At 49.0% G+C, this 26,811-nt stretch overlaps 2 protein-coding genes across 3 annotated transcripts in view; one reads left to right on the forward strand and one right to left on the reverse strand.

Moving 5' to 3' along the window:
- The window catches only part of Ccdc63 (coiled-coil domain containing 63), a 29,620-nt gene extending 10,582 nt beyond the window's left edge, over positions 1-19,038 (forward strand). Inside the window, exons 7-12 of one of the 2 annotated variants that reach the window (XM_048447389.3) lie at positions 800-981; positions 5,435-5,661; positions 8,759-8,833; positions 10,811-11,003; positions 17,841-18,044; positions 18,847-19,038. In XM_048447389.3, the coding sequence (XP_048303346.1) occupies positions 800-981; positions 5,435-5,661; positions 8,759-8,833; positions 10,811-11,003; positions 17,841-18,044; positions 18,847-18,986 (1,021 nt within the window). In that variant the 3' untranslated portion in view covers positions 18,987-19,038. Of the gene's footprint in view, positions 1-799; positions 982-5,434; positions 5,662-8,758; positions 8,834-10,810; positions 11,004-17,840; positions 18,049-18,829 lie in introns of both variants that reach the window. The other variant, XM_085679762.2, reaches the window with a different exon arrangement.
- Positions 19,039-20,107: 1,069 nt separating this feature from the next.
- Myl2 (myosin light chain 2) lies at positions 20,108-26,396 on the reverse strand. The gene is made up of 7 exons (XM_048447391.3): positions 26,255-26,396; positions 25,514-25,603; positions 23,954-24,029; positions 22,583-22,687; positions 21,553-21,631; positions 21,422-21,470; positions 20,108-20,308 (listed from the first exon to the last, which is right to left on the reverse strand). The coding sequence occupies exons 1-7, from the start codon at positions 26,255-26,257 to the stop codon at positions 20,210-20,212; spliced, it is 501 nt and encodes a 166-aa protein (XP_048303348.1). The 5' UTR covers positions 26,258-26,396; the 3' UTR covers positions 20,108-20,209.
- Between the last annotated feature and the right edge of the window lie 415 nt (positions 26,397-26,811).

The raw sequence follows: 26,811 nt of genomic DNA on the forward strand, positions 1-26,811 counted from the left end.
GGGATCTATGTAGGTGGCAGAGAGCAGAAACTCTTATCCCATGCAGGCAAGGGATAAGTGGTGACAATGGTGGTGAGGAGAATGATGGTGATTATGGTGATGATGGTGGTGATGGATGAGGATGATGGTGATAATGATGATGGTGGTGAGAGGATGATGGTGGTGATGGGGATGATGGGGATGATGGTGCTGATGGTGGTGATGAGGATGATGGCGATAATGATGATGGTGGTGAGAGGATGATGGTGGTGATGGGGATGATGGTTCTGATGGTGGTGATGAGGATGATGGTGGTGATGGTGCTGATGAGGATGATGGTGGTGATGGGGATGATGGTGCTGATGAGGATGATGGTGGTGATGGGGATGATGGTGATAATGGTGATGATGGTGGTGATGGTGATGAGAGGATGATGGTGCTGATGGTAGTGGTGATGGTGCTGATGGTGATTATGGTGGATGATGATGGGGATGATGGTGGTGAGGAGTATGATGGGGTGATGATGGTAGTGATGGGCATGATGGTGGCAATGGTGGTGGTGGTAATGATAGTGGTAGTGTTGGTGTTTATATTGATTATAATGGTGGTGATAGTGGTGGTGATTGCAGCTGTTGCTAACAGTAAAGAGGGTGATAGGAAAATTACTTCCTGGGGGTGGTCTAGACTCAAAACTCTGATAGGGTCCTGAGTTTGGTCCCCACTGCCAGAAAAAAATTGCAAAGAACTTCAAACAAACTCGTGGCCACTGGGTGGGCGTGCAGTCCTCTGGGACCAAGTCCCATCTGCCATCTCCACACAGGGTGGAAGCCATGGCTCGGATGGCTGCCATGAAGGACCGTCAGCAGAAGGACATCTCTCAGTACAATCTGGAGATCCGAGAGCTGGAGCGCCTGTATGCTCATGAGACCAAACTCAAGTCCTTCCTGCTTGTCAAACTCAATGACCGCAGTGAATTCGAGGAGCAGGCCAAGAAGCAGGAAGGTACAAGCCACAGTCTCCCTCTCCCTTTCTCTCTCTCTCTCTCTCTCTCTCTCTCTCTCTCTCTCTCTCTCTCTCTCGTAGAGCTGCCAATCTTAAATACAGCATACCTGGTTAGACTTAAATCTCAGGTTAGCAATGAACACACTTTTAGGATAAGTTTGTGCCATGCAGTATTGGGGATACACTTCTATTGATAGCTGTTTGTTTCTTAGCTGCAGTGAGGACTTATTTTGATTTTTGGAAGGGGATTTGGCCTGTGATTCACATGTAACCGCTTGCCTATGTTTTGTCCGTCAGTCGCAACCTGCAAATGTCTTTTCACCCTGAGGCTGTAGTTTAGGGGACACATGAGGATCAGGGGACTACTAGACCCTGTCTAGGTTTTTGTTTTGTTTTGTTTTTTGAGACATGTTTCTTTGTGTAGTTCTGGCTGTCCTGGAATTCACTTTGTAGACCAGACTGGTCTCAGATTCACAGAGATCTCCCTGCCTTTGCCTCCCTGAGTGCTGGGACTAAAGGTGTGCGCCGCCACCACCGCCTGGCGACTCTGTCTAGGTTTGATGACTTGCCTGGGGTCTTGTCAGGACACAGCACATGGTCATACTCATGGCTGGAATATACTATTTGAGATGGTTAAAAAGCAAAATGATCGGGACTGGAAAGATGGCTCAGGGGTTAGGAGCACTGCCTGGTCTTCTAAAGGTCCTGAGTTCAATTCCCAGCAACCACATGGTGACTCACAACCATCTATAATGAGTTCTGGTGCCCTCTTCTATCCTGCAGTCATACATGCAGACAGAACACTATATATACTATAAACAAACAAACAAAAAATGCTAAGTTCTTACAGAAAAGCTCATTAAGTTAAAAAAACAAAAAGCAAAATGACCAAAGGGAAAAGTCATAAAGGGGGTGAAAACTAGGGAAGCTGCCAGGAAGGTATATTTGATCTTTGTTTCTTAGGTTTTAGGAACTGAGCCCAGGGCCTAGTACACACTAAGTATGTTCTTCCTGGCCGCACCCATCCACTTACTTGTGTTCTGTTTTCCCTGCTTTTTCCTGCCTTTCACTTGGGACTCTGTTACTGCAAGTGTTTTTGAAAAATCTCATCTTACTCTCTGAAATAAATCAAAGGCCACAAAGAGATTTTTCTTTTTCTTTCTTTTTTTAAACATTTGGTCTTCTTTTCATCTACTCACCCGCTCAACCTTCTTGCCACCATTCACCATCCACCCTTCTTCCACCCATCACCCACCCTTCTTCCACCCATCACCCACCCTTCTTCCTCCCATCACCCACCTGTCTTCCACCCGTCACCCACCTGTCTTCCACCCATCACCCACCTGTCTTCCACCCGTCACCCACCTGTCTTCCACCCATCACCCACCTGTCTTCCACCCGTCACCCACCTGGCTTCCACCTATCACCCATCTGTCTTCCACCCGTCAACCACCCATCTAGTTACAGCCAGTTTGTGTAAGCCTCTACTCTAGCTGTCTGGCATGCATGGTTTCCATGTGACCCTCGGGATTATACCAAGAAGTAGACATTCCTGCAGTACCCCAGCTTCAGAAAAGGATCCTGCAGCTCAGAGTGATCTTAGGTGTCCACAGTAACTAAGCAGAAGATTCAAAATTCTATCCCAGATAAATCCTGGAAGCAGCCTCAAGACCTCACAGCCATATATAAGTCAGGGAAGCCACCTGCACCTCCTCATTTTCACTGCCAGCCCGGATGGTCCTCTGGATGCTCAATGCACCCTCATCCTCACTCTTACCATTGCCTCGGTACTGTCATCCCCCATCACCTCTGTTCTAGAAACTTCCATGGGGTCCTCCCCATGCCAATGTCCTGCTCCAAACTGCTCTCCAAGTGACCTTCTTCCATGGTCTCACCATCGTGAACTATGGATGTTGTCATTTATCTGACTGTCCAGTTGGGTCCTCTCACCCGACGGATCTACTGGTCACTTACCCTGAAATAGGCTCCTTGCTTAGGACGAGATGGAGCACTGAACATGACAATATTTGCCATCAGTGCCGTAGGGCTTACATTCTAGACACTAAGACAAAGGGGAAAATAAATGTCAACCTAGATGAGTGCAGACACCTTTAGTCACAGCAAACTCTTAGCTGAAAGAAAGCAAAAGATGGAGATGGGAAAGAGTCACAGTGGGGCAGCGGGCACAGGGTAACCATCGTGGGTCAGACGGCTGAGGAAAGCAAGGCACGGATCTGTCAATCCAAATGATGAAAAGAATCTGTGAGTGTGAGATCCAGGCATCCAGGCTGAGAGACCAGCAGGGTCAAGATACAGAGTTGGGGACAGACTAGGCTGAGACCCAGAGATGGGAGACCAAGCCGAGCCACTCCCATGGGCGGCCCCCACATCTGTCCATTCCGCATCTGCAATTCCACCCACCTGTCTTTTCCTCTAAGAGGCGACAGGGGCTGTCAGAGATGGCAAATCACACTCAGGTCTGACCTGGTTTCTCAGGAAGTGGAATGATTGACAGGGCCTGAGACTGCTTTGTCTAGTGTGGCTTGGGTGGTCCTTCAGGGAGGTGACGTGAGTGACCCAAGAATGCTGCGGGGACCCTGGGGGAGGTCGAGAGCAGCTGAGACATGTGCAGAAGCCCTGAGTGGGGTGATGTGTGGCTGGACAAGAACGAAGGCTGCTGTGGACGAAGGCTCACGGCTCTCAGGAAAGGTGCACAGGGCCAGATCACATGAAACTTCATAGATGAGTCAGGAACAGAGCTGTACCCCAATGCAGTGCGGAACCTGTAGAAGACATGGGTGCATGGTGACATGGTCTGCTGAGGGAGAGGAGGACCGTGTCTAAAGCGACAAGCTTCAGCCTCATCCCCAGGACAGTCACAGCAGGCCAGAAGTACTGAGAAAGATCTAGAAGGTTCCATCTGATTGTCATGCAGAAGCTGTACCAAAGAAACAAAAGACTTGGGTTCAGGGGAGCCTGGGCTGCTGTAGACTGAGCAAGGCTCAGAACTCTCTGGGTCAGCCAGTCAAGCCTTCCTGAGAATACCCTGCCCAGAGGCCTTCCTTGACCTTTCTTAACCTTCGTCCAGCTCACAGGTCACCTCTACAGCAAGATCTTCTCACCCACCTGTCTCAGGAATTCCCTAACAGCAGAACCTGCCTCCATGTTGGGCACTTGGTAGTGCTTTATTAAGTTTTTTTATTCATATTATTTTGGTTTATTTGTGTGTATGTGTAGGGATGGGTGTGTGCACACCTTTACTCCTGAGTACTGGGAGTAAAGGCACACACTACCACACTACCGTGCCTGACTGGATTCTTTTTTTTTTGGAGACAGGGTTCCCGTAGCTTTGGAGCCTGTCCTGGAACTAGCGCTTGTAGATCATGGACCAGGCTGGCCTCGAACTCACAGAGATTCACCTGCTTCTGCCTCCCGAGTGCTGGGATTAAAGGCGTGTGCCACCACTGTCCAGCTGGCTCTTGGATTCTTTATATCATTTTATTTTTAAGTTACTCTTCTTCTGTCCTGGGCATGGTGGTGCACACTTTTAATCCCAGCACTTGGGAGGCAGAGGCAGGCACACAGCTATGAGTTTGAGGCCAGCCTGGTCTACAGAGTGAGTTTTAGAACAGTTAGGACTTTACTTTTTTTTTTTTTTTGAGACAGGGTTTTGCTGTAATTTTAGAGCCTGTCTTGGAACTTGCTCTTGTAGACCAGGCTGGCCTCGAACTCACAGAGATCCACCTGCTTCTGGCTCCTGAGTGCTGGAATTAAAGGCGTGAGCCACCACCACATGGCTAGAACTTCACATTTTTAACGTGGGTTCTGGGGAATTGAACTTACATCCTGACACCTTTGTTGATCAATGGCTTCAGACCCTGTCTCAAAAAAAGACCTCATCTTTTTTATGTCTGTAACTGTATGCCACAGGTGTGGGGGTGCTGGCTGAGGACAGAAAAGGCTGTCAGATCCCTTAGAACTGGAGCCATAGCAGTTGTGAACCCCAGGATGGGTTCTGGGGAATTGAACTTACATCCTGACACCTGAACTTGGGTCCTCTAGAGCAGACGGTGTTCATAACTGCTGAGCTATCTCTCCAGCCACACCTTGGTTCTTGAGTCTCTCAATGAACCTGGAGTGCACTGGTTCTGCTGGCTGGCCACCGGGCCCAGGGAATCCACCTGTCCCCACCTCCCCAGGCTGGGACTACAGGCAAGCAACACCGCACTCAGCTTGGTACCTGTTCTGGGGTTTGAACTTAGGTCCTTGAGTTTGTGCAGCAAATACTTCACCAGCTTTCCTAGCCTCCCTTCGGAATTTCTGATGGGGCTCATGAGCAGAATTGTCTCACCTCCTGGCAAGTTCTAACCCCCTCCCCAAGACAGCGATGAGAACAGGGAGCCTGGGTCCCTTTCCACACCTCCTGTGGTCCTTTCCTTTTCCACCCTTTCAGTTGTGAAGTCCAAGAAGCGTGGGAAGAAAAGCAAGAGCAAGGGCGAGAGCTTCGAGAGCTACGAGGTGGCGCACCTGCGGCTGCTGAAGCTGACGGAGAACGGGGACCTGAACCAGCTCACCGAGGACTTCCTGGCCAAAGAGGAAAAGAACTTTGCCCGCTTCACCTATGTTACCGAGCTCAACAATGACATGGAGACCATGCATAAGAGGACACAGCGGATCCAGGTGCGTGGCTTGCAGAGCCTGGGAGGACCAGGCCTGCCCGTCCCAAACAGCCTTCCCCAGGTGGTCCCCAGACAAATCCACCTGCTCTGCAGACAATGCCCACGGACCCTAAGCTTATGTCCCCACCCCAATGACCTCTGCAGCAAGTGCCATCAACTCTGGGCTATGAGCTAGGAAGGTACTCTAAAGATTTCTTTTATTTTATAGGTATGGATGTTTTGTCTGTGTGTTTGTCTGTGCACCATGTGCATGCAGTACCCACAGAGGTCAGGAGAGGGCGTCAGCTGTCCTGGAACTGGAGTTAGAGATGTCTGGGAGCTGCCCAGTGGGTGCTGGGGATCAAACCCCAGTCCTCTACAAGAGCAGCCAGTGCACCTAACCACGGAGTTCTCACCCCCACTCCTCTACCTTGTCTTCTGAGACAAAGCCTGTGAATAGGGTTTGGAGCTCAACAACTGAGCTATGCTCTCTAGATAACAAGCCCCAGAGACCCTTCTGTCTCCCCATTCCCATACTGGGGTTACAAGTGCATGCCGCGATGCGATGACCAAATTTTTTATTGTAAATCTTTTTTTTTAATATTTATTTATTTATTAAGTATACAATGTTCTTTCTGTGTGTATGCCCGCAGGCCAGAAGAGGGCACCAGATCCCCTTACAGATGGTTGTGAGCCACCATGTGGTTGCTGGGAATTGAACTCAGGACCTTGGGAAGAGCAGGCAATGCTCTTAACCTCTGAGCCATCTCTCCAGCCCCAGACCAAATTTTTTACATGGGTTCTGGGGATGGAACTCTGGCCCTGCCACCTTTGGCTTCCAGGTGGAAGAGAAGTGGTTGGTTGGTGCTTACCTTGGACAGGCCCGTTGCTCATTAGCATGCATTAGCATAGCACCGCTCTGATGGCCTGAAGGCAAAGAACCCGGCTGCTTGAACTGAATCCAGAACGGCTCACACTTAAGTGACTCCTGGGCCTCCTCACTCCCTACAACACAAACACTTACCCAGAACAGAGTCTAAACCACTTAATGCCACACACCAGACCATTCAGAACCTGGCTGGCAGCTGTCTTTGTGGTTCAGAACCAGTGATGACCCCCAGCCCTGCAGGAGACAGTCTCTCCGAGCGCCAGGCTTCACCTTTTCCCTGGGATGCTCTGTCTCAATAGTCTGCAAACCACAGACTGGATTATCGTCACTCCTGCCAGGATGGTTGCTCTGGAGCCCTGGGAGATATGGCTTCACTTGGTAGCCTAGGCTGACCTGGAACTCACAGCAGTCCTCCTGCCTCAGCTTGGTGATTGTGGAGATTTCGGGCATGAGTCACCAGGAAGCATCTCTGCTCACACTAGGATCCGTTTTCTTTTTTAAAGTTGTTTTTTCCCCCTATTGTACACATCCAGCGTCACCCCTCTCCAGTGACCCTTTCCAGTGACCAGATCATGGGTCTGTCCTCTCTAATCAGTAGGGCTGCTCAGTGGTTAAGAACAGTGGCTGAAATAGTTTTTTTTTAAACTTTACTTAACTATTTCATGTGTATTGGTATAATGATGTCAGATTCTCTGGAACTGGAGTTACAGACAGCTGTGAGCTGCCATGTGGGTGCTGGGAATTGAACCCGGGTCCTCTGGAAGAGCAGTCAGTGCTCTTAACCACTGAGCCATCTCGCCAGCCCCCCAGAGGGCACAGGTCTAATTCCCAGCACCCACATGGCAACTCGTAACTATCTGTAAACCCATTTCAGGGGGGCTCCAACGCCTTCATACAGACATGTAGGCAAAAAAATGAATGTACACAAAATAAAAATAGATAAGTTATTAAAAAAAAGATTTGTTCAGTAACTATCAACATTTAAAAAGCAGAGCTTTCTATACAAACCCCCAAATTTCTAGTTTCTCTGGGGACATCAAATCGGACACAAGGTGGTGATTTGTATAGGCCACTGTGGCCCTTGAATGCATTGCCACTTCCCTCTGCTGGCTGCCTGCGATATGGCAGGAAGGTCTTTGTGGTCCAGCCTGTTCCGGGAGGGAGCGTGGCCCTGTACCCTGTGCGGAGCGGGTGCAAACAGATGTGAGGAGCACCGTGCAGCCTCCACAACACACTGGACCTTTGAGGGCTTTGGTAAGGTGGACTTTTTCTCTCTTGGCCTCAGTTTACCTATTTGTTCTGTGATGTTGGGACCAGCATTGTAGCCTCCAGGCTCTTTGTTTCGTTTGCTTTAGAGCATTGTAATTTAGAGGCTGGAGTTCAAGTGTCTGTTAGGGAAATCCTGCACCCCAAACTGCACGCCACACCCATAGCTCCGCAGATGGGCTGGTCACCGGCATTTAACCATTTGCGTGTGTGCCCACATCCCCTTTGAACTTACTGTCAGTGGTCAAGTTGTTACCTATCTCAGTAAATTTGTCTCCTCACTGGAGCGGCCACTTGTGCCGGCATCTTCCATTATTTCTTGAGATGAGACCTGGGGATGGGCACTTCTGTGTCAAAGGGCTTGGACACAGGCCCTGGGGACTGGTCAGAAAGGATGGATGTCTGGCCTGGCTCCAGGCCTGGAACTTGGAGTGGTCCTGGCCATCTGAGCAAGCGACTCAGATTCTTGTGAGAGTTTGAGAGACCCCGGGCTAAGCCGCTGGGTTCAGTGAAGAAGCTACTAGTTGCACATGGCTGTTTAAATTCTTTCCACTGTAATACAGCAGAAACCCCAGATGCCCAGTGGTGGGAGTGGAATGTGGAGGACTCTGTTTATTACTCTGTTCTAGATGGTTCTAAACCTGTGGGCTGCCTAAGACCAATAGAAAACACAGATACTTACAGTTCCTAACAGTAGCAAAATTACATTTATGAAGTAGTAATAGCAATGAAAATCATTTTATGATTGGGGTCATCAGAACATGAGGAACTGCGGTAAAATATCGCAGCATTAGGAAGGTTGAGAACTACTGCTCTAGATATTTCTAGATGATTCTCAGAGAGGATGAAAAAAGAAACTCCTGAGGAGTAGGAGAGGGCAGGGGGAGCTCCTTGATGGGTTACCCAACACCGGGGGGGGAGGACAGCTGCCATTTTTCCTCACCTCCCCTTCTCTCCTGAGCAGGATGACATCATCAACCTACGGTCACAGCAGCAATCCACTCATGAGGACACTCGGAGTATCCTGAAACAGATGGAGGTGAGCTGGGTGCCGAGGGGGAGGGATGGGGAGCCTCTGGAACCTGTCTGCCAGGTGGCCTGTTCCAACTACAGAACCTTGTCCCTGGGGTCTATTTATTGTAAAGATGAGTCCCTTTTCAGGGGGTCAAACCCAAGCCCTGGGGCTGCAATTCCATCCTGACACATCTCTGCCTCAGTTTCTCCTTTTGTTTCTTCCTTGGACCAACTCCACCATTTTTTCACCAGTGATAATGACCACAAACCAACCTCCTCCATCCTTTCCTTCCCCTCCTCCCTCCCTTCCTCTGTGCTGAGAATCAAACCCAGGGCCTCCTTCACACTAGCTCCAGTGTGAAGCCCACATCCCACATGCAAATGCTTCCTAGACTAGTCAGTAGAGACCAGGCTATGCCTATTCCTCTGGCCCCACCTCCCTTCATCCCCCTGGGGAGCAGGTGTCACTCGAAATCTTTCCATTTCTTGGGTGTGGAAACCGAGGCCAGTAAAGGTAAAAGTGACTTGGACAGCCCTAGGAAGCCGAGATGTCCTGGGGTTTGGGTTTTATTGGGGGGGCACAGGGTCTCATTATGTAGCCCTGGTGGTCTGGAATTCACTATGTAGACAAGGTTGACTTCAAAATCACAGAGATCATCCTGCCTCTGCCTCCCCAGTGCTAGGATTTCCCTCTTCCCTGCTGATACCCTGGGAGCCTGAGAAAGCTAGAAGGGTTTTTTGTTTGTTTGTTTGTTTGTATTTTTTTAAAAATAAGCTGAAAATTGGCACTTCCAGGATGGGAGGATGGGTGTTCTTGTGGTGGCATCTGCCACCCAGACTCTCCTTGGTGTATGATTTCAATCCCAAGGATGCCTGGTGCTTGCATTAGAGCAGCCAGGGACCCCAGCCATCATATACACGCTTCAGGCAGGAAGAAGGTGGATGTGTGCTGAGAAGGCCTCACTGGCTGAGACAGGATGCTCCAGTCGTTTGTCGGGGCACCCCCGGGCTAAATGGGTTCTCTCGTGGGGATGTAGGGGGAAGGAACAACAAACACCGGGTTATAAGTGGATTCCGCCTGACTGGCTGGGTGTGGAGTACGTGCTTGTGATCCCTATGCCCAGTAGGCTGAGGCAGGAGGATTCAGAGCTCAAACTGACAGTTCTGCCCCTGAGCATCTTCCCTCCGATCCCTTGAGACCTGCTTATTTCTGCTCTGTTTTCCCGACCAGGTAGGTGGCGCTATTCTCGACTCTGCCTCTGGGGGGCAGCAAAACTCAGGCCAAGGAAGAGGGCTGGGCGCTGTTGTAATTCAGGCTGGCCTCGGCAGGTGGTCTCCAGGCTAGCCCCACACCCTTTGCTTGGGACCACCCTGAACCCTAGACTCTTCCCTAAGGTTGGGACTAGCAGTGCCTTCATTGGGGTTTTCTCCTCCCGGCCCTGTATTTACTATTTTCTGTCTTCATGAGGTGGTAGTGGTAGCCAGGGGAGCTTGGGGGGCGCCGTCCCCTCCCAAATGCAAATACCCCAGCAGGAGAATCCATCCTCGGAGCTATGGACTCTCAGATGTTTCCACCCTGCTGAAGGCTGTCTCCACCTGTCATGTCAGAACCCCCCCACCCCCACCCTCTTCACCATCTCCTCCCTACTCAGGAGCCCAGGTTATGCACTCAGAGCAATCACTTATTTTTGAGACAGGGTCTTATGTACTCCAGGCTAGCCTCAAACTCGCTATGTGAACAAGGATAACCTCGGACTCCTGATCCTCCTGCCCCGCCTCCAGAACTGAGGAATGCACACAGCACAGGGTTTACTCAAGTGATCCACCCACCAAGCTATACCCTTAGCTGTCTGTTTTTTCTTAATTTTGTTTGCCGCTGACAGGAAACTTCATTTCTTTGATTGCATACCCTCTGGGGTTTGCAAGCCTGTCTGGGGTACCCCAGTCACCTGCACAGAGAGTCCTCAGCCTCAGGTCAGGTTCGGTGTCTGTCTGTCCCCAGGAGAAACTGAGGAAGACCACCGAGGATGCCGACATTTTTGAGAACAGATACAAGGAGTTGAGCAAGACCCTGGAATATCTCAAGAACTCGGTGGAAAAGCTGTTCAAGAAGATTAACTGCGATGCCACGGAGATCCTGGGGAAGCTGGGCGAGACCGGGAAGATAACGGACATCAACCTTCAGCGGTACTTCGGTGAGCACAGCCGTGGTGCAGCCTGCCTGGGTTCAAATCCTGATTCTTCACTTACGAGCTGTGTGACTTTGGCCACGTTCCTGACCTCTGCACTCAGGTTCTTTCACCTCTAAAATGAGGGTAAACTCAGGCGCTATCTCATTGGGCTATTGGGAGGATTAAATATGGGATAGTTGGTGATGGTCTCAGTGGACACAGGAGAGCAATTTAGGGAAATTCAATGCCCTTAATGAGAAAAACTAAAATTAAATGGGAATTTTCTTATACACATACACAAACACTATACACATACATGCTCACACATACCTGAACACATGGATATACACACACACACAGACACACATGTACACACACAGAGGCACCCATACAAACCTATGCACACAGACACATTCACACACATGTATAAAAACACATACAAAACTATACACATGTGTGCACATACATGCAAACAACATATACACAGATGCACAAACTTACATGCACCTGCCTGAGCATGCATGTAGTCACATTTACACACACACACACACACACACACACAAACACACACGAAACACGATAAATAAAGACTCAGAGACAGAAATTGCACTTCAACCTGAAGACCAGAAAAGCAACTGGCTCTTACCTAGACCTCAGTCCAAAAATGGTGAGCCTGCCTCCAGGAATCTCAGAGTGAGAATGAGGCTGTGAGTTGTCTCCTCCCGTTTTATAATCCTTTTAGGGTTGGGGTTAAAGGTGTGCACCACTGGATTAAAGACATGCACCGCCTTGTTTCTATGGCAAACTAGTGTGGCTACTGGGATTAAAGGTGTGTGTGATCACTGCCTGGTCTGTAAGGCTGACCAGTAGGACTGTCTTACTCTCTGATCTTCAGGCATGCTTTATTTATTAAAATAAAAATGAAATGTCACTACATTTCCCCTTTTTGTCTAAAATAAAAGAGAAGGCTATAACTACTATAAGAAAAACTATATACAATAAGTACAATAACTATATACAATATATTTAGGCAATAAATACATCAGCAATGTCTAGTCCATTAGCATTTGATAAATTCAGAGAAAATAATCCATATCTATCCTATTTTGATGAGTCCAAAATTTTTACCTAAAATAATTTCTATCACAACTTACTTTACCTTCCAAAACTATCTTCTGATATCTCACAACCTTATATACTTAGTAAGTTTTTTAGTGAATTTCTTTTCTGAGTCTCATAAACAAGGGAGACTATAACTATCTAGTCTTCAACTATCTCAGAGACCCAAGAAGGAAATAATATTAATTGAGAAAGTAGGAAGTGCAAGCAAGTGACTTTCAAAAAATGTGAAAAATGACAGAAACAGCTGGCTGCCTGGACAGTCACCCAAGGTTCCTCTGCAATGTTGGGGCATCCACCTTCATCCAACAGGCCTAGCACATCCAACAGACTTTTCTGTGAAGCAGATTACCAAAGGCTGTCCCTCCTTGTCTTGACAATGTCAGCCATTTTCTTTTGTGTCCTGCTTGTCCAATTAGGACAGCACACTGTCAGCTGTTGAGGCAAGGGCACTTTCCTCCCAGTGGCTTACTTTTGCCACAAAGAAAGCAAACTACATGCGGAATTTCTTTGGTGCCCACCATCCTCTTTGAAGTAGATTGGTGCTTCCAGGAGCAGACATGTCTCATTATCATAAAAAGAAAAAAGAACCTATATTATTAAAACATTTTAAATGCCATATTCTGTATATCTCTAAAGTGTTTGAAGATGACCTATTTAAAATATATTTCTGTTTGACCTTGAAAACATACAAGTTCAATGATACTAGGTGATTAATTACTAACCTACATTTCTTATTATCTTAAGTAGTTGGTAATAATAACTTCCAAGGACTAGAAATTTATATTACATTGTTAAATGAACTGTATAGGTACAATATCTTGAATTAGGAACATATAGTCTGTTTTAACAAAATTAATCTCAAATTTGTATCAATATATAAAATTTGGATACAATATATGAAAGTCCAATCCAATGTAAAACATTTAAAGCTAGCAGTTGTTTTTTTTAAAAAGTAGATTCAATAATCTACCTTTTTTTTTTTTTCGAGGCAGGGAGCCTGTCCTGGAACTAGGTCTTGTAGACTAGGCTGGCCTCCAACTCACAGAGGTCCACCTTCCTCTGCCTCCCGAGTGCTGGATTAAAGGCATGTGCCACCACCGCCTGACAATAATCTACCTTTTTATCTTATCATATCTATATCCTTCCTTTTTCTTTTCAGAGTAGATTCAATAATCTACTCTTTTATTCTATTCTATCTATAATATCCATAATCCATTGAACAACCAAAAACCACCCACCCTGCCTCCTTGGAATGTGACCCCACCTCTTGGGAATGTGGGTGCCGTTTTATTAAATTTACTTTCTACTGTCTGGGAGCGATGATATTTTTAGGGGATCTTGAAAGAAAAATTTGGGTTAACTTTCAAGTCTTGGGAGAGGTAGCTGCATCATTAAGCTTGTGCATCATGGGAAAGTGAGGGCTTATCTTAAGTTGGCTAGAGGGGTCTGTGAGGCTGGGTCATCTCATCTAACCATCTTGAAATTGTTCTGAGAAGTTGATAGTCCAAAGCCAATCTTTAAGTGGTGCTATCAGCTGAATGGCATCATATGAAGCAGATGGAATCGTTGTTGTGGGGCCCCATCTTCTTCCCGGAGACTTCAGAGATTACTGTAGGAAAATTTAATGCTCACCGTGGAAAACTTAAACATAATTTATATCAAAGTGGAAAGTTTGAATTTCAATAAACATATATTCAAAGAAAGGTACCATAGAGATGAAAATAGGTATACAGAGAAGTAAAATTTTTGAAAGCAGAGTTTTGATAACCTTAGGCCCTGGATTTTCTTTTCCTTCTGTCCTGCACCAGATGGCTCCTGATATGAGACTGGAACTCTGAATTTTTCTTTTAACAACTGCTTCTCCTTCCCAACCCTCAGTGTTATTGGCTGTGTGTAGGATCTATTCATCCATTGGTGCTGATCTGACCTTTAAGGGCCCAAGTATCTTTTTGCATTGAGTTAGCATTTTCAAAAGCCAGAGATTCGATGAGTACTTGTCCAGCTTCTGGACTTGCTATCCCTGTTTGTACAGCTTTAGTATGCCTTTGGAAAAAGTCACTAAAGTGTTCTCTTGGGACTTGTATAATTTTAGTATATCATTCAATTCTTTTTCCCGGTTGTTGAATCTTCTCCCAAGCATTTAAGGCTGCTGTACGGCATAGGAACAAGATATGTTTATTGTATATAGCTTGACCCTCCGGATCAGCATAACGGCCCTCACCAAGAATTTGGTCTTGGGAGGCCTCAATTCCTTTGACTCTACATTGATATTCAAGGGCCTTGGCTTCATCTCTTCAAAAACTCTTCCACTGAAGCTGTGAACCATGGTCTAACACAGCTGACACTAGTTGAAGCGAATCGTGTGGAGTGACCTTATTTCTTGAGGCCCATGTCTTTACCAACTTCCTCATATATAGTGAATGCATGCATAAGACACTACTGCTTTATTAATATCTTTAGATCTTTCATACCTGTAGACTTCTACTTCCATTCTGTGTACATCCTTCTGGGCATTGAGCATTAGCTGGCTTCTCAGAAGTCATACAGGATAGGCAGCTAAAGCTCTCGGTAAATCATCCCTGACTCTGAGAGGTACTGGCAATGCTAAATCTTCACCACTGTCTTTTGCCTGTACCCCCTCTCCTTGATTATTAGTTCTGACAAGTTCCTCAAATGATTCACATCTTTTTATCACTGTCTTTTGTAAAGTCTGAATCTCAACCTGTGAATATTTCTTGCTTTTTCCTTCCTTCCTTCCTTCCTTCCTCTCCCCTCCCCTCCCCTCCTCTCCCCTCCCCCTTCTCCTCCTCCTCCTCCTCCTCCTCCTCCTTCTCCTCTTCTTCTTCTTCTTCTTCTTCTTCTTCTTCTTCCTTTTTTTTTGGTCTCGAGACAGAGTATCTTTATAGCTTTGGAGCTCGTCCTGGAGTTAGCTCTTGTAGACCAGGTCAGCTTCTAACTCCAGAGATTCACCTGCCTCTGCCTACTGAGTGCTGGGATTAAAGGTGTGCACCACCACCTGGTAACCTGTGAATATATCTGGTGATTTCATCAAATCAATTAATTTCTGTTTTTCATTCTGCACATGTAATTCCAAGTTTTTAAATTTTTCCATTAATGATGTCTTCTCATCCTTAGAGATTATTTGGATGACATGTAGATTGCCTTCCAGGAGGGTTGTTCTAGCTATTAGCTTGTCATAACTTTTTAATAGATTTCGATTGTCAATTTCAACAGTATGAATCTTTTCAGATAATCTATCTCTCAGTACAATTTTGTAAGGTTTCATAACCCATTGACATGGAGTGCATTTTGCCTGTCAAATTACGGTTATTATTTTCAATGGTGTGAATCCTTTCAGCCAACTTCTCAGTACTAGTCTGTAAAGTCCATATCATTTCTAAAAGTTTCCCATTCTTCACTCTTACTTCTTTAAAGATATGAGCTGGACAGTGGTGGCTCACACCTTTAATCCCAGCACTCGGCAGGCAGAGGCAGGCGAATCTCTGAGTTTGGGGCCATCCTGGTTTACAAGAGCTAGTTCCAGGACAGGCACCAAAGCTACAGAGAAACCTTGTCTTGAAAACAAAACAAAAGAAGAATCAAGCTGTAAAATTTTTTTAAAAAAAGATATAATATGAATTATCAAACTGACAGCAGCTATGGCTAAGAATGTATACATTCCAGGTAGGTCATATGCCTCTCCTAGAATTTCATTCATGAGAGAAACAAAAAGGTTATTAAATTCTTGGATGTGGATATTATCTGAAATTATCTTAGGGGTGGTTTCCAATTTGCAAAAAAAAATATCATAGTTAGCAGATGACTTATGTTAAAAATGCTGCAAGATTCCCGGCGGTAGTAGGCAGCAGGCCCACAGAGCAGCTAGTCCCAGGCCCCTAGCGGCTCGCGGTGGGTTCCAGTGCCTGGTCCCAAGCAGCCTGGGTGGGACCCAGCCATGCAGTGCTGGGCTGGTCCAGGCTCCCAGCAGCGAACGGCTGGTCAGGCAAGCCGGTGGGAGACACATGGACAGACACATCGTGCAGAATAGAATTGGATATTTATTACTTGGGGGGGGGGGAGAAAGAGAAGAAGAGGAGAGAGACAGAGAAGGGAGTGGAAGAGAGGGAGCGAGCACCTGTGCCAAAAGGGAACAGGGAATCAAGATGGTGAGAGAAGGGCAGGGGTCACCGGGAGTGGGCGTGGCTTGTCTCTTAAAGTTAACCATAACAACTTGCCTCTGGTTTAGTTGAGACTTTAAAGGTATAGTAATGACGTGGGCCAGAAAAACCTGTGGATTTTCTAAGCAGAACTCATAACTAAACTGAACAGAATTTTGTTAAAGAGACGGCGGTCAGGGCAGCCATGCAGCTGTTGCACACCGGTCACAGGAGTCAGGGGAATCTGCGGTAACCAGGTGGGAGCTGCACGCATGCATGTGGGGCTGGGGACAAGTCACGGGACCGCAGGAACCACAGCAGCTGTGTGTAGTGGGGGACGAGATGCAGTGTGGTGCCCCATGGGGTGGCTGCAAGGATGGGCGGGCAAGGCAGGAGAGGAAGCTGAACTGGGGCTGATGGGAGCCGGGAGAGCTAGCGCTTCTCCAGAACCCAGGTGGCTAGGTTTGGGTCCAGCTCCTCGAGGGATTTCAGTCCCAGCTCTGGCCTGGGCTGGGCTGGTGCCAAAAAACAAACAAACAAACAAACAAACAAAAGCCTCAGTCAAATGGCTTATTTTTTTGGAAATTTGTGCCCCAAAAGTTGGGCACCAAATGAAGCATGATTAATAAAAACTCAGAGACAGAATTTGGGGTTCAACCTGAAGACCAAAAAAGCAAAGCAGCCAGCTACTGGCTCTTTCCTTGACTTAGTCTGAAAATGGCAATCCTGCCTCCAGGAATCTCAGACTGAGACAGAAAGAGAGCTGTCTCCTCCAGTTTTACATTCCTCTCTTTGGCTGGGATTAAAGGCATGCACCGCCCTGTTTCTATGTCAAACTAGTGTGGCTACTGGGATTAAAGATGTGCATCACCACTGCCTGGTCTGTAAGGCTGACCAGTGGGGCTGTTTCACTCTCTGATCTTCAGGTAAATTTTATTTATTAAAATGCAAATGAAATGCCACTACACACGCATACATACAAGCTTCATATCTGAGCCTCATGCTTTTCTCTCTAAGGTTAGGACGAAGGCAAGCACGGAGCTCCTGTTGAGCTTACTTAGTGCTGTACAGTGATCCCTGCCAAGGCAATAAGGCAAGAAAACAAGAACGAAAATCCTGACTAGAAGCAGAAAATGAAGCGCTCAGAGTGGGACCCAGTGTGTAGTGCGCGCTGGCTAACCACCTTTTGCATTTCCAGGTTTGGCTTCACGTTCAGGGTAGAGAGCAAACATGAAAACTCAGGTCACAGCAGCTTGGCATGAATGGTGCCCTTTCCATTCTTAAAATTTAACCCACAGGGACTGGAGAGAAGCTCAGCGGCTAAGAGCCTTGCAGAGGACTTAGGTTTGAACCCCAGCACCCACATCAGGTGTCCCCGACAGAAGAAAAGACATAAACAAAGGCCTGGATTCAGGCTATCCTGACTTTTAGTTTACAGTGGAACGCTGAATTTTGGCCTTCCCATTGTCAACACTGAGGGAACCCTTTTCAGACCGTGCTTTCTGAGAGACTGTCACTTGTGGTGCTTTCGATGCAGGGCCCCCCAGGTGGCAGCTGTGACCATGACCCCATTGTCTTTCAGCTATCATCGAGAAGAAGACCAATGACCTGCTGCTCCTGGAGTCAGTCCGGCGCCTGCAGGATGCGGAGGGGCCGGACGTGGATGTCCCACAACCCTTTGTCAACCCCTTCTGGGGCGGCTCTGCCCTCCTCAAGGCCCCAGAGCCCACAAAGGTTGTGCCCCCTGTGTTTGGGGCGGACTCCTTCAGTGACAAATTTGAAGAGGGTGAGTTTTTTCTCAGTGCCACCCAGGCAGGCCACTGGATAGAGTCCCTTAAGGAGCCTGAGTCCCTACAGGGTCTGTGGGCCAAGCCTCAGTTTCCCTCATTACTTCCTTGAGTAACATCCCTCTGTGTGAGCAATCACACTGTGGCACTGGTTTGAAAACACAGATGGGAATATATCCTTATGGAAAACTGAGGGGTCAGAGCAGAAGTAAGAACATATTCACTGTAGCAGCCCCAAACCAGAAACAAGCAAAAGATTTTACACGTGCGCGCACATGCGCGCACGCACACACTCATGTACATACTCATTCAAACATACATACTCATAAACACACACTTACTCTCATACGCACATATACATACATTCTCAAACACATACACACATTTGCACACACATGCACATATTCTCAAGCATATACATACACACATGTATGCACACATACTCAAGTATACACATGCACACATGTATGCACGCATACACACACACACACACACACACACACACACCATTCACTCTTAAGTCAGAACTTAACAAACAATGGAGTATTATGCAGCCACTAAAGCAAATGTCATTCTGGGTAGGATAGCTTGGCCATCAAACGCGGGCTGTGCCGTACAGTTGCTATGAAACCAGCTGTCCCCCACTCTTGCTTGGGAACTCCCTGAGGGCACATCTCTGCTTGGAGCTCTCCAGGGCTTTCCACACCACGCCCAGCTCGTCATGGAGTGGCACTGTCCCTGGGAAGGAAGTGAGCTGGGTGTCAACTCCCAGCTCCTCACAGAGCTCTGTCCTGGGTGCAGTGGAGCAGCCCCTGGACCACAGCAGCCTCCGGCAGCTGGTCTTGGAGAACTACCTTCAGAAGGACCGTGGCAAGGACCCACAGGACACCCTGTCGGAGAAGGGGGATGAACTGAGGCCCAAGAAGAAGGTGGTAGGCTGAGCTGCAGGTGGCTGTGTTCCACACCCAGAGATAATAAATGTTTTCTTCCAGAGCCCCAGGGCCTTTGCATGAGCAGTGCTGAGTAGCTCCGAGGGCTGGAAACCAGCCCTATGGTGGGGTGTAGGACGGAGAAGGATGGACCTCAAAATCTGGGGCCCCAGGTTCAGTGCTCCTGGAAGAAGGGGTGTCCCTGAGGGACGCTCACAGGACCACAGGTGGGGTATGGAGAGTCAGAATTTGGGGGCTCTGGTTCTCCAGGACCCATCCTTTGAACTCCAGCTTGCTGAAAGGGGCCCATAGGGACTTCATCGATCACACAGCTGGATCTGTTACACAGGGCCTTGCTGTGTAACCTAGGCGATCACCATGCTTGATCCCAACGATTCTCTTGAAGTTGGCTTCCCATTTTTAGTTCATCTATAGGGACTGGGCTCTAGGGCCACTTAAGGCCCAGGTCAGGGGAGCCAGGGACTGCCACCAGTTTGTTGGGTTTTTGTTTGTTTGTTTGTTTGTTTTTGACACAGGCTCTCACTATGTAGCCCATGCTGACCTGAATCTCACTATTCTGTCTAAGTCTGGAACTCACAGAGATTCCCCTGCCTCTGCCTCCTGAGTGATGGGAATAAAGGTGTGCGCCACACTGCCCAGGCTGTGCTGTACCAAGCCCCCCTCCCCAAAGCAAACAGAGCTAAAGGAGAGCTGCCTTGGGGCAGATGGGGAGATGGCACTGGCCACCCCTGGATGCAGCTGCTCCTGAAGCCCATGGACTTCTGAGCTGTTGGAACTTTTTGTTTTTGTTTTTCTTTCTTTCTCTCTTTCCTTTTCCTTCCTTCCTTCCTTCCTTCCTTCCTTCCTTCCTTCCTTCCTTCCTTCCTTCCTTCCTTTCCTTCCTTTTTTTGAGACAGGGTTTCTCTGTGTAGCTCTGACCATCTTGGCACTCTATCTGTAGACCAGGCTGGCCTCAAACTCAGAGATCCACCTGCCTCTGCCTCCTGAATGCTGTGATTATAGGAGTGTGCCAGGCAAAAGTCCTTTGTTTTTTGAAATGAGATTCCTGTAGCCTTCACACAACCCAAATACTTTTTGAGTTTGGCTACGCAGGAGTCAACAGCCATCACGACTAGATCCAAGACTTCCTGTTTATTTGCACATGGCCTTGGCTGGGGTGGCAGGGGCTGGGCTGGAGAGCAGGCTGTAGGTCACCCGAGGCTGTGGCTCAGGACTCAGTCCTTCTCTTCCCCGTGAGTGATGATGTGGACTAAGTTCTTGTAATCGAGATTGCCGGTGACATCTGGGGGAAAGGCTGTGAACATCTGGTCGATCTGAGAGCAAGAATGGTGGGGACAGAGCCAATGAGAGTGGCAAGGAACAGAGAGGCCTGAGAGCCCAGGAAAGACCTGGGAAGGACCCCTGTTCCACAGCCGTCAGTGGGTCCGAGGCAGGAGGTCCAGCTCCCTGGGCACTCAGCCCAGGCTACCCTCCTGGCTCAGCATCTATGTCCACATGCTCCCGCGACCCCAAGGTCCCCTAGACACTCCAGGCACCCTGCAGTGGAGAATAGAGGTCCAACCGCACAGGGAGCTGGGTGGATCAGGTTCAGGTATGCCAGGGCCTGGTGGGGACTGCAGATGAATGCAGGTAGAGGGCCCGTTGTGGTCACATGGCCAGAGAGGTCATATTCTTGGAGGGAAACCAGAAATCGAGGTGGGTTATTTTACATATAATTTCCCTGTTTAAAAAGTATTGGGTGAAGCAGTCATAATGGTGCCTGTGATCCCAGCACAGGGAGGCAGACAGGACTGGGAATTTAAACTCACCTGGATTAAGTAGCAAGTTCCAGACCAGCCAAGGCTGTGTAGTAAGACTCTGTCTTAAAAGGCACCCGCTCCCCCAACATGGTTTTGAATGGTTATTATTGGTTCCCCCCACTTTTCTCTATTTGCCATGCTGGGGATTGAACCCAGGTTTCCTTGCACACCAGGTGAGTACTCTAAGCCTGAGCTACAGTACCAGCCTTGTTAATCTTTATTTTGTGACAGGTCTGACCAAGTTGCCCAGATTAACCTTGAACGCTATAGCTTGCACAGGCCTTAAACCTGCAATCCTCCTGCCTCAGCTTCTCTGGTAGCTGGGATGGCTATAGGCTGCCATAGGCCTGTGTCATGAGACCTAGATGGCTTGAATTTGTAACCACCAAAAGACACTGTGCCCTGGCCCTGTGACGGCATTGTGCACTGTGAACACCACCAAGCCTTGTGGCATGTGGCGGTGGATTCTGTTCTCATCCCACCTTGACAGATGGGGAGACTGAGGCACAGTGAGGTTAAAGTCTAAAGTCCCATGAGTGATGGAGTGATGGTTCTCTCAAGGGATATACACCAGAGCAAGGCAGAGCAAGGCAGGGCTGGGCAGTGGGGACACTGGGAACCCTGTACCTCCTCTTTGGAGAATCTCTCTGCTTGTGTGGTCAACATCTCCCGGACACTGTAGGAGAGGAGAGAGCAGGTGATGGTGACATATGTCGGGGGCGGAAAGTAGGGACCCCACTCCCTCAGAAGTCACTCACTAGTCAGCCTTCAGCGACCCTTTGCCTTCAGGGTCAAACACCTTGAATGCGTTGAGAATGGTCTCCTCAGGGTCAGCCCCTGTAAGAGAAGGTAGGCTTACCTATCTGTTGGGACTGGAGCCACTGGGGTCCCCCTGAGCCAGAGGGGCTGGGGAAAGGCCATTTCCCTCAGGGAGATCTGGGTTTGAACAAGGGCTGGGGAGTCGGCTCAACAAGAGGGTTTGCTGCTCACATCTTCCTGTAACTCCGCCTCTTCTGGCCTCCGTGGGCACTGAACGCGTGTGCTATGCGTGCACACTGAACACATGTGCACATATACACATAAATAGTAATATCTTAAGAGAAGGCTGAGGAGCCAACAGGAAGTCAAATGCAAGGGAAGCTTCCAGAACAAGACTGAATAGGTTGACTCTGGTACTCTGTGGGTTGCAGGGGGGTTCAAGTAAGTTGTCTTTCTGTCTCTGAATCCACCATGACCTGGGGGGTAAGAGTAGAGCCAGCCAAAATATGTCAGTAACTGAAGCCGATCAGCCAAGGCTGGGTAAAGGACTTGGAAATAGCCCATTGCAGAGCAGCCCTGCTGGAGGAGAAGTACACTCCCACACCGCCACTGGAGGAGGAACCCCCTGGCCCACCACCAGGTGAAGCTGCAACCCTGCTTGCTTTTATGCTATCTTTCTTCTTTTTATTATTTTTCATGTGCATGATTCTTTTGCTTGCATATATGTCTGTGTACTACATGTGTGCCTGGTATCCAGAGATAGCATTGGACCTCCTGAAACTGAAGTTACAGACGGTCGTGAACCACTATGTAAGTGCTGGGAATTGAACCTGGGTCCTTTGGAAGAGCAGCCAGTGCTTTAAACCATTGAGCCATCTGTCCAGCCCTTCCACACTAGTTTTCAATGGATACTTTTCCACTTGTGAGTTCCCATCTTTTGCCCATGCTGTCTCTTCTAGAGCTTAATTCATGCCCACAGGTGAACACACACACATACACGCATGCTTACACTCACATGCACAAGCTCACCTTTAAGTTTCTCCCCAAACATGGTGAGAAACACAGTGAAGTTGATCGGACCCGGAGCCTCCTTGATCATTTCATCAATCTCTTCATTTTTCACATTCACGCGTCCTAGCCGGAAACACTGGGACTGAGTGCTGGGGCGGGGGCAGCTGTGGCCCTTTGTGTTCCAGCTTCCAGAAAGCTGGGAACCATCGGGGACAGTGGTGTGTGTGTGTGTGTGTGTGTGTGTGTGTGAGAGAGAGAGAGAGAGAGAGAGAGAGAGAGAGAGAGAGAGCGAGAGAGAGAGAGAGAGAGAGAGAGAGAGAGAGAGAGAGAGGACAGACAGACAGACAGACCTAGGGCGGATTTCCCCAGCAGTGTTCTCGAGCAGTCAGCCAGCATCTGATGTGGACTGGGGTGGTTAAAACAGTATTGTCAAGGTGGGGGTCATGCTTCAGGGGATTAAGTGGTGGCCTAGAATGCAAGAGGCCTTGGGTCCCACCCCCAGCACCTCACAACCAGGTGTGGTGGCGAATGCCTGCACTGGGAAGTTCAAGGTTCTCCTGGGCTACATAGTGAGGTTGAAGCTAGCCTGGGCTACATGAGACTTGCACTCATTAAATGAATAATGTCTTCAGGCCTGACCTTAATATAAGTAGGACATGCTTGTGTTGCGATGCCCTTCTGAGATGCGGGTAGAGGGCTGCGTCCAGGCTTGCTGCAGCCTGAGCTGCACGGTGTCACGTCCGTGCTTGCTCTCCTGCACACGTCTGCCTCTGGGCAAATCAGACAAAGCTAGTCCCTTCCTAAGACTACGTTTTTAAGGTAAAAGGCCGCAGCAGATACAAAGGTGGATTGTGTGGTGTCCAACTCCCAGAGCTGTTCTCGGAGCCCTGAGTTCTGCGGATGCGCACAGGTGGGACTGGGAGGCGGGCTCACACTCTCGAGATGCTAAATAAGCCAAAATCCCAAATGGGATGACCTCAGTAGCTTGAAAAACAAATATCTGGAAGGATTTTAAGGACTGAGACTGAAGCGTTGATCAGAGCATAGCCTTCTGGGTAATTCTGTTTTCTCTTTTATTCTTTTCTGAGTAGTTTAAATTTTCTATTATGAGCCAGGAGTGTGTTATAAAATCTGTCTGTCCTGCTCCCCTCCCCCTACACCTTGGGTTAAAAGGAAAGAAGGAAGCGTGCGAAGGGAAAGGAGGAAGCATGCGAAGGGAAAGGAGGAAGCGTGCGAAGGCCACCGGAGTGGCTCGCAAGCCTGGTTGCAGCTGAAGCCTTGGCAGATGACAAACAGGCTCTTGGCTTCTTTTGATGCCCGCACCGCCCCTCCTCCACCTTCTACCCTAGTATGGGAAGGCACTCTCTGCGCAGGGTTCGTGCCACATACCTAGGGCAGCAAATGTGTCCCTCAGGTCGTTCTTGTCAATGAAGCCATCTCTGTTCTGGTCCATGATTGTGAAGGCCTGTGGGGCAGGCAGAGTTCAGCTGAGGATGGGGAAGGGGTTTTCTGGGAGCTTCAGGGACCACAGCACAGAATGGATTGAAGAATTGGAAACAGTCTGAGTTGATTTAACTGCAATGTCCCCGTTAGGCCAAAACCCTCGAGAATCAAAATCATGTCCCCATAAAACCCTGTCCAGAAGCTGAGCGGTAGAGGTGCACGCCTTTAATCCCGGCACTCGGGAGGCAGAGGCAGGTGGATCTCTGTGAGTTCGAGGCCAGCCTGGTCTACAGAGTGAGTTCCAGAACAGTCAGGGCTATTACACAGAGAAACCCTGTCTCGAGAAACAACAAAAGACCCTGTCTAGACATTCTGATGTGGGAGAGCCCCAGGCATGCACTAACATACTTCAAAGGAGGAATGAGACACCAAATGAGGCTCATGCTACCGAGCATGGTTCAGTCCTGAGAAAGAACAGTGGTTCCATCCTTGTCACGGCAGGGTTTCACACAGGGAGCAAGGTCACCAAGATGACTGACCATGGGCCACTGGTTGCCTGGGTACTCCAGGAGAGAACTGACCTCAGGCATCAAGCTTCCTTTTTTGAGGTGGCAAGTGACCTGAGGTTTCATGGTGGTAACTGGTAAAGACACGGTAAGAGTAGAACCTGGTGATCCACAGGAGGCGGTGCTCCTGGCTTCTGAGTTAGCAGGGACAGAGGTACCTAATCTTAGAACCGACGTAGAAAGGCTTCTGTGACTGCAGCACCCACCCCCACCACGAGCCAGGTGTGAATGAGGAACACGTGGTGCTGCTGGGACATGACTCTGACCATGGCCAGTGGCTTCATTTAGCCACTTTAATTAGGGCCAGAGGGCTTGCAGCAAGGCACAGCCCGCTGTTGAGGGCGACAGGCTTCACACAGAACCGCACTCAGTTGTCCGAGGTGGACCTGTCCTTTCCGCTTTGGCACTGGAGAGGAAATTCCCCACGGTTGATGTGCAGGGATGCGGCAACGATAGACACAACAGTGATGGACATGGGTGGACGGCCATGCTGCCCAGCCCACACACCAGGACCCAGGCAGGGAAGGGGAATCAGGAAGGACTACAGGGACCAGGGGCTGGCCATACCCTCCCCTCTATCTGTCCTTCATCTTTTTGCCCCCCACCCCAAGCACAGGAGCGACTGAGGATCTCAGGACACAGGTGACCAAAGTGTTGGTGGGAACCAACACTGAGCAGAGATTGCCAGTGGGCGACTGTGGCTCCCCAGCACCTCCTCTCTTCTGGGCTTTTCTGGAAGATTCCCTGTATGCCAGCGGCGGGGGCGGGGGGGGGGCGGGGCAGGGGGGGCGACATGCACTTTTTTTTTTTGATAATCTATAGAAGTTACTAAAACCAAGTGTTTGTTGAGGGGTTTGCAGACAGTCTGGATGAGCCTGGGTATGCAGGTCATTTCCCCCGTTGGGTGTCCTTCATCTGGGGAGGGGACTGCCACACCCACCTCCTTGAACTCCTGGATCTGGGCCTGCTCAAACATGGAGAACACGTTGGAGCTTCCGCCTTCGATCCTCTTCTTGGCTTTCTTCGGTGCCTGGGGAGGAAGCAGCCATTAGACACCGCTGAGGCCCAGGCCAGCCCCGCCGCCTGGTGAGGGAATCTCCTTCGCCCAGACAACATGAGAGAGAAAAAGACGCTTGAAACCACGCAAACGTTATCTCATTCTCTCTCGGCTCCACCAAGGAGACGGACTTACTGGAGGCTCAGAGAGAGTGAGTCACTTATCCCAGGCCACACAGCCACAGAAACCCACACAGTCTGTGCCCCCGCCACTGTCTCGCTCTGACTAGCAGCTGGGGACTAGCAGGTGGTCTGGGAGGCACACACCTACCCAACACTACAAAGGAGAACCTTTTAACAGTTGCAAGTTCAGAAGATAGAACCAGGAAAACTTCCCAGGCTGCCTGAATGGAAAACAATCAAACAACCCAAACCAAAACCCAACCCAAACCAAAAACCTCCCCCTTTCTTATTCAATTTTTGCAAGTCCCCTAGGGAGCTGCTCTTTTTGGCTCCTTGGGGACACTGATTGGGGTCACTCTGCATGGCTGGTGCACAGTGCTGGTCCATCTAGGGTTGGGGGGGTATGCGAACTTCCCTCCTCCTCCAATGGGGTCCTTGGCTTACAGGGTGCCTCTTGATTGCCCACCCTGCATCTTCCCTCAAGGGTCCGCTGGCCACTCACCATGGTGTCTGGAGCAGGCTGCTGCCTCTGGAGAATTCCACGAGTCTTCTGGCCTGCATCTGCTGTGGAACAATAAATACTTCTTCCCCGGGGTTAAAAATAACCCCATGACCACTTTTGGCAGTTGTAGGTGAGGCAGAGGCCACCTAAGCCCCCCCACTCCATGCCGTTCTTCTGAAGTAAGAGCTGCTCACTGGCGGCCACCGCCTGGACTGACACGTGAGACCCAAAAATGCCTTCAAGGTTAAAGAGGCAGTGGCTGGAGCCTGGCCTGGGAGTGATGCTCGGTGCCTGCCACGCCTGTTATTGTCTAGTGGGAGAAAAGAACCCAGGAGGAGGAGGCGTGAACCTCTGTAATTAGGTTCGCTTGCACCTTGGGGCCTGTGCACCTGCGCTCCTTGGGCAGCCTCTGGGGCGCCCTACCTTTGCTCAAAAGTCACCCACCCTCATTCTTGGCCTTCCTGATTTGTATCCCTGCCCCACCCCGCCCCGCAGTGTTCACGCTCTGAGCAGGCAGTGTGATGGACAGCCAGCTCTCGAGGCTGGGGCCTTCTCGA

This window comes from Myodes glareolus, chromosome 2, assembly GCF_982192425.1.
Source record: "Myodes glareolus chromosome 2, mMyoGla1.1, whole genome shotgun sequence".
Classification (NCBI taxonomy): Eukaryota; Metazoa; Chordata; class Mammalia; order Rodentia; family Cricetidae; genus Myodes; species Myodes glareolus.